We start from the raw sequence: 13,339 nt of genomic DNA, 5'->3' as shown, positions 1-13,339 counted from the left end.
ATGTGAAAAATGAGGATTTTAATTCAAAAAAAATTGAATAAAATGCACAACAGCTTTTGTACAGCGTTAATAAAATCTAGGTTAAATTCCCGTTAGTGATTTAGGTGTACCTGCAGACAGAACAATCATGTGACATCTTTTGATGTTCATTAGTTCTGTCAATGCAAGAAATAGCAATTGATATGTGTCAACAGATAACTACAAACGGTACTCAATGTACTCAAAACACCATGTAAAATAAAAACATGAAAGAGAATTTATATGATTGGCACATTTTGTATTTGTTGTGTATCCACCGTTCCTTCATTAGTGGGTCATAATTGTTAATTCTACGTACGTAGTTCTTCGTACGAATTTTATATTTTAAAGTAGCAAAATTACTCGATTCTCTATTTTTCGTAATAATAGAACACAAGTATTTATCTTCAAATACTTTTTTCAGATTTCACAGCTGAAAATGGATTTATGGTCACGCGACAGAAGTATGAAAAGCCCAATCCCTGATCTTGTTGTAGTTCCTGAAATTGAGGAGCACCAGACAGATCCTCTTAGTCCAGATATGCTCTCTTTACCAAGCAACATATGGTTAACACCGAGAAGTTCCGGGTCATCTGCTGCACAGAGAGCCAGCAGTATTACATCTTCCATTTTTGATTTATCTGCAGAAGCAGAACAACTTGAAAAATCTCTTAAAGACAATAATTGTTTCAAAACACAAAAAATTCTTGATTTACATCATCACAAATTTCCACTGCATTTTCAAGTCGATCGGTTTCATCATGATAAATCAATGTCAGAACCTGCTAGAAGCAGACGACCTAGCAGTAGGATAAGCCAAGAAGGGGATTTCAATTTTCGGAAGAGTCCAACTTTTCTTGATATTTTTGATCATGATAGAAGAGAAAGCGTGACCCCTGAAGCTGATATTCCATCTATTTTTAAAACAACTCTTCATGTAGCAATAAGATCTAATTCTGTAGAAGTAATTAAACTTTTGTTGAAATACGGTATTGATCCAAATTTTCCGACTACCAATTTGATGCATGTTGCTTCAAAAGGAAACAACATTATTGACTGGAAGCGAGCTAATGTCCGCCATTCTTATATTTCTCATCACATCGAAATAGATTACCACGATGATCACAATTTTTTCCAAAGATACCACTGTAAAGAAACGCCAAATATAACAATTTCTACCGATGAAACCACTACATTCCAGCATCAAGACCCTCATCCTACCAATAATAGTTCACTTGATTTGTTATCATTTTACAATCAAGAGGAACTCAATAATTTACCGCCTTTATATTCTGCGGTAGTTTTTGGTAAAATTCAAATCGTTCGTTTATTATTGCAACATAAAGCAGATCCATGTATTCAAGATGCAATAGGTAATTCTCCACTTCACTTAGCAGTGACTAAGCAATTTTTCAATTTAAATATTGCCAGGGAATTTTTAAAATACGGTGCAAGCATTTATCTGCAGAATAATGAAGGAATTTCGTCGTTTAATTATTGTTCAGAACTGCGACAAGAACAGCTGACTTTAGTTGATTCAATTTTGAATGGGAAATCAGTTTATGTATTGGGAGATTCAATTGCTCACAGAGAAGATATTTGCATCCATGGCGGTGTGCAAAGACTACTAAAAAGATTGAATAACTCGGATCACAAATCGTTAACAAAAGACAAGAAATCTCGTTCTCATGGTGGCACTGCTAGCGATTTACTCAGCGAAATGCGAGAAAGACTTTCTTCCGGTGGATCCAGCAACCGGAGCAGTAAAAGCAAACACCAGTCGACAATTATAGAAGACCCAGACTTAGACAGTGATATATCACTTGTAAGTATTTACTTGATAATCATTCTGTCTGCCTTTCCTTCTTTAATGTTGTGCGTGATTCTGTATCCATTTGAAAACGGAATTGGAATAGCCTTTTATTTTCGGGAATAGCAATTATTTATCTGCAAGCCATCAATTATTATCAAGCAGTTATTAGAATGGTCAACTTTTAGCATCTGAAAATTATTATTTCTTTTTTACTTCATCTAAATGCAGACGATAGAAAAGTTTAGCAGAAAATTATTTTGTTAAAAAAATAAAAAAGTGTTCATTGAATACATTATAATTGCAATAAAAAATAATGTAATTTTAATTGAATAAGGTAAATTTTGTTAATACATTTGATATAAAAAATGTGCAAAATTTTAATATGTGAAAAACAATGAGTTAATACGGCTTCTTCTGTGTAAAAAAAAGTTATTAGTAAAAAAGGTTAATGCAGTTTCGCTGTTTGATGACGTCATTCAGTTTATCTGGATCCATACAAATGCATAAAATACCTCAGCAAAAGTTAATTAAATATTTGTTTAATTTTATTAATTGGATGAGTTACAGTTGTAATGTTTACTACTATTCCATACCGAAACTGGGTGAGACTGAGGAAATTTATTTTCGATTAGAAACAAATTAAAAAAAAATCTTCTGAAACCAAAATGTGTGGGAAACTATTACGAAAGAACATTTGGTTATAGTCAATTATTATTGTTACTTCATCTAGATTATTTGGTTATAGTCAATTATTATTGTTACTTCACCTAGATTATTTGGTTATAGTCAATTATTAATGTTACTTCACCTAGATTATTTGTGCGTTTCTTTAAGGGGTATATCATATATAAGCCAGTCGCTTAACAGATTGGCATGGAGTTACTATTTTTGGCGGACATGATAGTCTACATTTTTTTCGTAAGAGCTTTCCATGGACAAAAATGCAAGATTAATTATTGCGATTTCAGACCAATCTGCATACAGATATATGTATCAGATTTCGAAATGCGAGTTCTTATTATTGTGATGCTCACCCACCCGTAATAAAAACCTCGCAATAATTTCTGAATTTACAGTATTAAATACATCAACATTAAAAATTGACCCTTTGATAAGAAGTATCGTATAAGACAACATTTTCTGATTTCTAATTCTGTTTTCTGGAAGCCGGAGTGCCCGAAGAGAACCACCGACCTTCGTTTGGAAAATTGACAATCCTAGTCAAATAAGATTGGAGTCGAGTGCACCTGTCATGTGCGGGATACGAAGACACAACCTTAGTGTTGACTGGCTAGTGATACAGTAGTTCGACTACTTAGACCATTCGGCCACCGAGGCTCTTACAATAAGGACATTATTTAATCATCACTCGGAAAACAATTTAGCTGACAGTGTATCATTTGTTGCATATATATTAAAACAATGCTCTTAACTTTAATAAATTCAGATTTAACTAAAAGATTAAGAACGGAATAACAAAAGGCATTATTATTTCTTAACTGCGAAAAAATGAGATTGAGTATACGTCACCAAGACAACAACCTAATGTCACAAAGATTTATTGAGGACAACATAAGGTCTCTAACAATAACGGACTTTTTTCTACAAATTGTTTGAAACGTATAAGAACATTTCACGCATAGCTTGCAAGCTAAATGCATGATCGTGAAAATAACTATATTTTCGGGGGAGGGGGAGGGAACAGGGAATCTTTTAAGACCTGTATCTACATTGTCTACGTGCCTGCAGGTAATTGCTTAAAGTTGCCAACGACTTTTGTCGCTGATCTTCTTGACAAACTCGCACACAGTGAATTTAATTATTTAATCATAAATAACAGTTCATTTAGTGAATCAGATAATTCAATATAATACAAATCCAGAGGATGTTCCGAATTGATTTTCACGACATCTAGAATAATTGTCATTTGACTGTGTGTGTAGCCAGAATAACATCTTCAATCAGCATATCAATACTCAAGAATTGGTAATCGTATTACAGCAGAGTTTCCCCATCATTTATGCACAATAGAACTAATGAACTTCCAACAATTTGCTGACAAATATGCAACTTCAAGTCCTAATGATAAAGTAGGGTCCTTCTGTCAATTAGATAATTTGCTTTATTCGGGGTAATGGTGCGAGTGTTTTCAAAAGATAACACTCTTACTGGGGCGGTTACACTTTTGTTGCTTCAAAGAATTTATTATGGCAGAGACATAATTTTTATATCTCTGATTATGATTATAACGTTTTAATGTTAATTAAGCACTATTAATACATATTTGCAGTTGCTATTTGTTTTGTTTCGTCGTGGTTTTTTTTTTAGTTATATATGTACAACCTTCTGGGTTTATTATATCTATAATGGCGAACCATTTCATCAGCTTATTCCAGTGTAGAAAGTTTTAACGCAAATGTTTGACTTATTTTGTATTTATAATGACAACAAAATCTTACTTGGGCTACACTTTTTCAATTACTCGCAAGTTTTATTCTGCAAGAAGATTATATATATGTCTATGACGTTGTAATGAAAGGCGAGAGCGTTAAAAATATAATCACCTTGCAGAATAAAACTTGTAAGAAATTGAAAAAATGTAGTCCAGGCAAGATTTTTTTTGTCATTGATCAATTTATTAAAAGGACGTAACAACGCCATTGCATACAAAAACTGGACATTAAACGGTTTTCATATGTATGCATTGCACAACAAAATATATTAAAACAGTGAATTTCCAAAAAACAATCTTATTCCTATAACTTGGTAAAACAAACTAGATCTAGTATTGTAAATTTTGGTAAAGCAAAATCTTAAATATTTCATTTAGAGTGATATATTGAACGTTTAATTCCACCTTATTAGATATTTTGTTTATGAAGATAACACAATAAAGAACAATGATAATTGTGCATATATCACTAGTTTCCTTCGTTTTCACTGCTTCCATGGTATTAATCTTGGCGATTAGACTACCGAGGTATCTTTTTATGTAAATACAACGATATGAAAGACTTCCAAAGATCAATCCATGCCTTTTTTTTTGGAAAATTAGGGTGGTATATGCGCTGATATTTCATTAGCTCGTTGAACTTAATAAGACATACCAAAAAGGACAAAAATATATGTGAGCGTATCATTTCACGACGGCGTCGTAGTTATCCATGTGTTTACATACAACTCTCAACTTTTAATAACGCAGAAAAAAAAACGAATCCGATGATCCCCGTTACATCTTGATATCGATGATTTAATAGGGAAAATATTCGATACAATTATAAAAAAGAATATATCTTTCTTGTAAGTGGTATAAGCCGAAAATATCGACTACGGCTCTGTATTTTTCATCTGCCTCTTTAGAGGTATATATCGGTATATACTACTTACTAGTCCAATCGTGGTATACTTCTGTTGTAGATAGTAAATGTAAAGCTTTTTTTATGTTTGCGTTTTAGCTTGAAAAGTTAGTGAGCAAAAACTATGCGAGAAGTTAAGTAGTAATATCTGCATGTGTGAAAGCCAGATTAAATATTAAATGCGTAGAAGTTTACCCTTGTGACATATAATCCGCAAGTCATGAAAGAAGGATAAAAGCAACAATTAAATAAAATCATTTCAAGAACAACAGTAATTAGTAATTTTTGTAGTAAAAAACTCGCGTTTTTTTATGATTAAAAATGTAGCCATGTTCTAGTAAACACAACTTAAATTCTTTTTGTGCAAACCGGTGAATCTGAGACTTCTATCTACTCTGTGTTATCTCAGTATTCTCAGGTTAAATTTATGATAACTTGTTGTAACAAAATTTTGTAAAAAATTTAAAAAAAAACTTGTACACTAGCATATGAAGAAAGATTAATGCATAGAATAGTGTCAATCATTAATGTATTTTGAGATATATGAAGATCTATGAAAACTTAGTCATCTCGGAATGGTGCAATTGTCTGTTTCGTTTTATTTCGAGACGATTTTAATTCTCATTGTTCCATAATAAGGTTTTCATCTGATCATGGAAGTATTATATTGACAATAATACTTCCATGGTTTAACCAATCTTTTTAAAAAAAAAACTGTGCATATATTAAAAAAAAAACAGGACAGGACACACGAGTATATTTGTATGACCCGCCTACGTTATTGGGACCGGCGCATTATATTTCCCGATCTATGGGTCCGTTTGTCCGTCCCGTACCAGGTTAAAGTGTTTAGCCAATATTGTTGACATGAAGTTGTGGTCAAATCAAATTTAAACTTAGTACGCATGTTCATCATAATGGGAAATTTGTTTTTATATAAAACTTTTGCATTAAAAGTTTTGAATCAAATTTTCGCAGTTCATGGTGTCCTGTTGACACATATTGTTGTCAACAATTTACCAAATGGCACAAACTCTTTAGATGTACTGAAAAATTCTCGAAACAAAGGAACGTTGCTTTTACTTGCTGTTTCTCAGCTCAATGTCACGAAAGTTTATATTGCTGTGAAAAAAAACTTTAAAGTTGCACCTCAATCGCGTTGTCTTCTATTTTGTACATAGTATTACTGAAACGTTTTGTCTATTTTCGGTTTTTATAAGCCCCAAGTGATTTCTGTGAATTTGGACTTCAAATGTTGGGCATTCATTATACCCAATGAAGGTTGAAGATTAATGATCCAAAATATGGCTCTAAATTAAGCTTAATATATATTTTTTTTTTCGAATTTGCAAACCAAATGCTGTATTCATGAACTTTGATAACGTTATTCAGTTATATTAAATGCGTGGAAGTTTACCATTGTGACATATAATCCGCAAGTCATGAAAGAAGGATAGAAGCATTATATTTTCCGATCTATGAATCCGTTCGTCCGTCCCGTATCAGGTTAAAGTTAGTACGCATGTTCTTCATAATGGGAAATATTTTTTTTTTATATAAAACTTTTACATTAGAGTTTTGACTCAGACTTTCGCAGTTCATTGTGTCCTGTGGACACATATTATTGTCAACAATTTACCATAGTATTTTTTGTTATAAATTGCCAAGCATACCTTGTATGGCACAAACTCTTTAGATGTAACGAAAAAATCCCAAAACAAAGGAACGTTGCTATTATTGCTGTTTCTCAGCTCAAGGTCACAGTGACTTCCACGAAAGTTTATATTGCTGTGAAAAAAATTAAACTTTAAACTTGCACCTCAATCACGTTGTTTCCAATTTTGTACATTGTATTATTGAAACGTTTTGTCTATTTTCGGTTTTATAAGCCCCAAGTGATGTCTGTGAATTTGGTCTTTAAATGTTGGGCTTTCTTTGTACCCAATGAAGGGTACTCTATTCTTTATATATAGCACCTCATTATTCTCTATTCTTTATTTTTTGGTCTATTTTTTTCTTTTTTTTATATTTTAGCACCTCATTATTCTCTTTTCTTTATTTTTTGGTCCATTTTTCTCTTTTCTTTATATTTTAGCACCTCATTTTTCTCTTTTCTTTATTTTTTGGTCCATTTTTCTCTTTTCTTTATATTTTAGCACCTCATTATTCTCTTTTCTTTATTTTTTTGTCCATTATTCTCTATTCTTTATATTTTAGCACCTCATTATTCTCTATTCTTTATTTTTTGGTCCATTTTTCTCTTTTCTTTATATTTTAACACATCATTATTCTCTGTTCTTTTTTTTGTCCATTTTTCTTTTTTCTTCATATTTTAACATCTCATTATTCTCTATTCTTTATTTTTTGGTCCATCTTTCTCTTTTCTTTATATTTGTTGGCCAATTATTCTGTTTTCTGTAATCCCCCATCCACACCCTCATATATTGTTCTCTATTCTGTAAACCCCCATCCACACCCTCATACATTGTTAGGAAACCCCCATCCACACCCTCATACATTGTCATTATTTTCTCGATAACAAAAACAAAAAAACAAAAAATATTTTGGACAACGTTATGTAAATTTAGGAAAATGTTTCACGTGCTTGTTGTTGTTAAACGTACGAGAGCATATCATATAGACGTTTGTTTATTGTTAAAGACAATATGTTGACCTATGACCTTATTGACGCAAATCCCATATCGCCTGTTAATTATCTTAAATTTTATAACTTTCGTTTTGCATCAACCATTCATCTTTTGGGGACGAGGGGTGACATGTTTTATAACTATTAATAATTACAAATGGATAAATTCTAAATTTCTTGAAGAAAAAAAACATAATTTGTTTTTGAAGTGTGTTTCCGTTGAAAAATAAACTCATCATTCAAATTAAAAAAAAATCTCCTTAATTATATTGAAAAAAATATCTTTTCAATGAAACCGAAAAAAAGTTTGTCACGAGATAAAAAAAAACAAAACAAAAAGAACAAGTCCCCAACAAAAGACGAATGGTCGGTGACTTATTACATTACGTTATATCTTTCTTAGTCAAATTTAGCCAGGCTTCTTTAGTCAAATTTTGCCAGTAAGCCTCAGCTTATATTTACATTTGAAGCATGCTTATATTCTTTCTGGAGTTAAAATATTATTATTAATGGCACCCTACTACTTTTTTTCTATTGATAAGCTCGAAAAAAGACAAATTTCACTATTTTTCTATCTGTAATACGAAAGTTTTCTTTGACATAAAAATTAATATGACACAAGTTTAGCTTTTTGAACGTAATCCGAAGAAACCCGAATAGTTGACGATATATTTACAAAAAATCGCAACTGAAAGAGTTAATATTTTACAAAGGATTCCGAATCAATACTTTTTCTGCAATTTTAGTATTACACAAGTAAAAATATATGACCTTGAACTCAATTGAATTGTCTACTACAAGACTTGTTTTATTTCAAATTTTTCCCTTATATAAATGTACTATTAGATTGTTGCTGCACCCATTAGGGATGATGAATGAAAATTGTCAATAAGTAATTAGAAGTAGATGATAAAGTACGATTATGTACTGTTGGTATATATATGCTTGTTTCCAAAAATAGTAAAGTAATTGCCTGTCATTTACTGTGAAATCACTTTCTGCGTAGACCGGAAAAAACGTTAACTCATTCTTTTGTACATTTCAATCTTCGATTTGAACTGCCGAAATGGGACAAGGCCTGCTTACCCATCCAGATCACTTAAGATCATCCCCCAGTTATTAGTGGGGTTTGTGTTAGTCAGTCTAGTTTTCTAAGTAGTTTTGTTAGACTTTTTTTCATCGTAGTTTTACATTTTCTGCCATGGTATTGTCGATTTTTCTTCGGCTTATGATGTTTGGTCGTTCATTTGGTTTCTTCTGACTCTTTCCGACATTAACTAATGCCTTATATGATATTTTCAAGGAGTGTGACACAATATCGTTTTTAGCCACTCTATGGGTGTACGCGTATAGTTACAGCTTTTTGTCACCATAGGCTGTTCCCGCTAATCGATCAACCTGAAGATCATAAACTGCATTTTCCGAAAATCTAATTTATCAACAGAGGTATTGATTTATCAACTTATCTAGTATATCAAATGACTCTACCATTCATAAACTATATCTCCTTATTTTGAGCCACCTATGATTTGGTAAACACACAAAAACCCAAGAGAAGCTTAATTTTTAATTATACGTTAGAAATATCAGACATCAGTGTAGAAAATTAACTCCTCTAACTTGGAACTGAGTCGTCGAGTTTTAGATATGATTCATATTGCCATGCTATAACGGATGCCTCAATATCGATAATGACCGAAAGGTTAAAAACATTTTTAAAATAGAACAAAAATAGCCTCCATCTAAAATAGATTGGAAACAGTTCCGTCAGGTCATAAAAGACGCACTTCCATCGTATTGTAAAAATTGGTGTAAACGAGAAAAATTCTTATTTGAATAAATGTATGCATGTTGTGGACATTCGAATATCACATTTTGAAAACAATTTAGAAATAAATAAAAGAGTACATAATACGCATATTTCTAGAATAAGAAAAAAACTTCAAGTACTCACAAAGCAGTTTATGTTTGTACCAGCCGACAAAGCAGGCAACAATGTTGTGGTGGTATGACGTGAATACTACAGGAAGTTCTTTTCTTCAGGTCAGTGCGTTCCACAGAGAGTCATATTGTAAACATTCATATCAAAACCCCATCACAGCTTAAGGCCTCATTCAAACATAGGTCCCTACTATGTATTGGTTACCCAAACTGCACAAAAACTTGTAGAATATCGTTTCAAAACGGCCTCTTTTTATTAGTTCCTTAATTATTACAAAGAACTTATTCTATCATTAACTTTTGTTATAAAACATGTGAAAAAAGTGGAATTAACTATTTTTGGAGTGTAAAAAATTCTTTGGATGTTTTAGGTAGATTGCGTGCTTTTGATGGTCCTTTTGTTTCTACTTAAAGTTTTGACGTTTTAAACTCTTTACACTACACTTCCCAAAAATCTTATCAATCAAAATTTTTCCTATTTAATTAAATGATCGTTTGATAAATCTGATTGTAAATATATTTGCTGCAACTCATTTAAAACCTTCTTCTCTAATGAGAAGGATAAATATGCTAGATATACATACTTAAGGTATGATGAGATGATTAGAGCTGTTAATTTTTCACCTTGACAACATTTGTGTACGTTTCGGCAATAAAGTGTATCGATAGGCTGTAGATATTCCTATGGGGACTAATTGTGCCCCTCTAATAGAAGACTTGTTTTTGTACTGTTATGAATCGCAGATTATAGCCACACTCAGTAAAGAACCGTCTAAATTGCATTTACTTGATAAATTCAACAACACTTATCGTTATCTTGATGATATTTTTTCGTTAAATAATCAGGAATTTTCTAAATATTCTGCCGAAATTTACCCAAAGTAAGTTACTTTTTTTTTGGATGGTGATGTTCCTTTTGCATCATCTTACGGTGTTTATATATCACAACTCGTTCGCTATGCCCGTATCTGTAGTGACGTTTTGAATTTTAATGAACGTAATGTATGTATTACTGGTAAATTATCAAGTCAGGGATTTCGTTACCACAAATTACTTTAAACCGTTACTAAATTCTTCAATATATTCAAAGATTTGGTTTGGAGGTTTGGCTGTACCCGTAGAAAACTTATTTCAAACTGGATAGCACATCCTAACTTTTACGGAGATGGTGTTTACCGAGCCCGGAAATTAAAATACGACCCGGGTAAACTTATCGATCGTTTAAGTAATCTTATTCTAAAAGGTTATCAATTGAGCACTATAATTATATCTTTGAATATTGTTTTTATTGGTATAGATATAGATTTTGTTATCAGTAGATTAAAACCAAACTAATATTATTGTTATATACAAGTACACCTACATATGCACATTCACGGTACTACAATATGTCGATACCTGTATTTTGGTATTGTACAGGGTCTTGCTTTTTTCTGACTGTTAATGACGTCTTTACACTAACTCCATTGGATATTGTATGTGTATTAATTGATATTTGAGTCTTAGATACATTATTTTTTTATTAGTTGTTATTGGCATTGAACTAGCTGTCAGTAACTACGAGTACTCTCATATTTGTACTTAATATCCTGCTGCGTCCGGTCTGTGTGATTGTTACTTGTTTTTCTGCTTTGTATCGATCTGATAAGTAAAACCTTATCAACTGATTTTTATAGTTTGTTCATATACTGTGCTGTTACACCACTGTCCAAGGTTAGGGGAGGGTTGGGCGCCCACAAACATGTTTAACCCCGTCTCTTTCTTTATTTGCCTATCCCAAGATAGGAGCCTGTAGTTCATTGGATGTCGTTTGTTGCTGCATATCATATTTGTTTTTCGTTTAACTTATTTTCATTTGTTATTTCGGGGCCTTTTATAGCTGACTATGCGGTATGATTTTTGTTCATTGTTGAAGGCCGTACGGTGATCTGCAGTTGTTTACTTCTATGACATTTGGTCTCTGGTGGAGAGTTGTCTCATTGGCAATCATACCACATCTTATTTTTATACTTAGGCATACGTGTTACATGCAGTTAAAGAAGTGTCGGTTACATACGATCTAAAACAAAATTGTATAACAATAAAATTTCTATATCAACACTAGGTACATGTACATGGTTCTAAATATGCGTTAAATATATTTGTTATTAAACTTCACATTACCAACAGTGCTCAATTATATTTAATAGCAAGAGATATTATAATAAAAACGACACCAATACATTATCAATACTATCCAGTTGCAGGCTTTGTATAATGCTTGTAGCACTTTAATTTAAAATGGTATTGACCATAGCTAGTCATATGCCAACTGAATGATTGGATATGTGGCCTAACCTTCACTTGATCTTAAGATTTATTTGCAGAGTCGTAAGGGATTGTCTTTTGTCATCAATGAGATTGATGGGTTATCAACATCAAAACAATATTTCTGTCTACGACACATTAGTAAATATGAATATTCTATCAGTATTGGTCACTAACCTTGTGTAATTATTCACAAATTAAAGATCCAATTGTGATGTTCAGATGTTTGTATTGTATAACTAAATCAGTAGCCAGTACTTCGGTACTGACATTAAAGTGTGGATATTGCGTTTTTAAAATTTGCTCCTACAAATTCAGGATTTTGTTTAAATTAAGGAATAAATTGGTACCGCTAATTTTATAAAAGAAACCACGTATTACCAAAAGAAGGGTGGTTATTCAGGGACTTTCTGTATCCACGGTCGAGATACGATATTAGCCATTCTGGTTCAAAAGTCATTTTAATGACAAATTCTAGTACATGTATATAGGTCGTGATAAAGAGAAAAATAGACGTATAATATATCTCTCATATTTGGTCGGTATGTAGAATTTTTAATCGCGAAATTTTTTTCTTGCATATATAATTAAATCTATATGTTAAAGGAAATAGTTTCATACCTGTTAGAGTTCGTATCCCGCTTTGGCTTTGACATTTACCGAGACTTCTCTTTTTTTCGTGAGATGTTCGTTTATAAACGAATATAGATAAAGTGCAGCAACTGTTTCCGTATGATTCAGAATCATACGTTAAAAGTTACTGCACCTCTTTTGTTCGGAATCATACGGTAAACAGTTACTGCATATCTGTTATTGAGAAGTGCATTAACTGTTTACCGTATGATTCAGAACAATAAAGAAGTGCTGTAACTTTTTACCGTATGATTCTGAACAATAGAGAAGTGTAGTTACTGTTTACCGTATGATTCTGAACAATAGAGAAGTGCAGTAACTATTTACCGTTTGATTCTGAACAATAGAGAAGTGCAGTAACTGTTTACCGTATGATTCCGAACAAAAGAGGTGCAGTAACTTTTTACGTATGATTCTGAATAAAAGAAAAGTGCAGTAACTGTTTAACGCATGATTCTGAACAAAAGAGAAGTGCAGTAACTGTTTACCGTATGATTCTGAACAAAAGAGGCGCAGTAACTGTCTGATTCCGAACAAAAGAGAAGTGCAGTAACTGATTACCGTATTATTCTGAACAATAGAGAAGTGTAGTAACTGTTTACCGTAGGATTCTGAACAATATAG

The 13,339-nt window shown here is 32.1% G+C and overlaps 1 protein-coding gene across 2 annotated transcripts in view; it reads left to right on the top strand.

Moving 5' to 3' along the window:
- The first annotated feature begins 448 nt into the window (after nucleotides 1-448).
- The window catches only part of LOC127735503 (1-phosphatidylinositol 4,5-bisphosphate phosphodiesterase epsilon-1-like), a 152,937-nt gene continuing 140,046 nt past the window's right edge, over nucleotides 449-13,339 (top strand). For both annotated transcript variants that reach the window (XM_052245687.1, XM_052245686.1), the window contains exon 1: nucleotides 449-1,843. In XM_052245687.1, coding sequence (XP_052101647.1) covers nucleotides 458-1,843 — 1,386 coding nt within the window. In that variant the 5' untranslated portion in view covers nucleotides 449-457. The remainder of the gene's footprint in view (nucleotides 1,844-13,339) is intronic.

The sequence above is a fragment of the Mytilus californianus genome, unplaced genomic scaffold (assembly GCF_021869535.1).
Source record: "Mytilus californianus isolate M0D057914Y unplaced genomic scaffold, xbMytCali1.0.p SCAF_3, whole genome shotgun sequence".
In the NCBI taxonomy this organism is placed as follows: Eukaryota; Metazoa; Mollusca; class Bivalvia; order Mytilida; family Mytilidae; genus Mytilus; species Mytilus californianus.
This window is presented reverse-complemented; position numbering and strand designations above follow the sequence as displayed.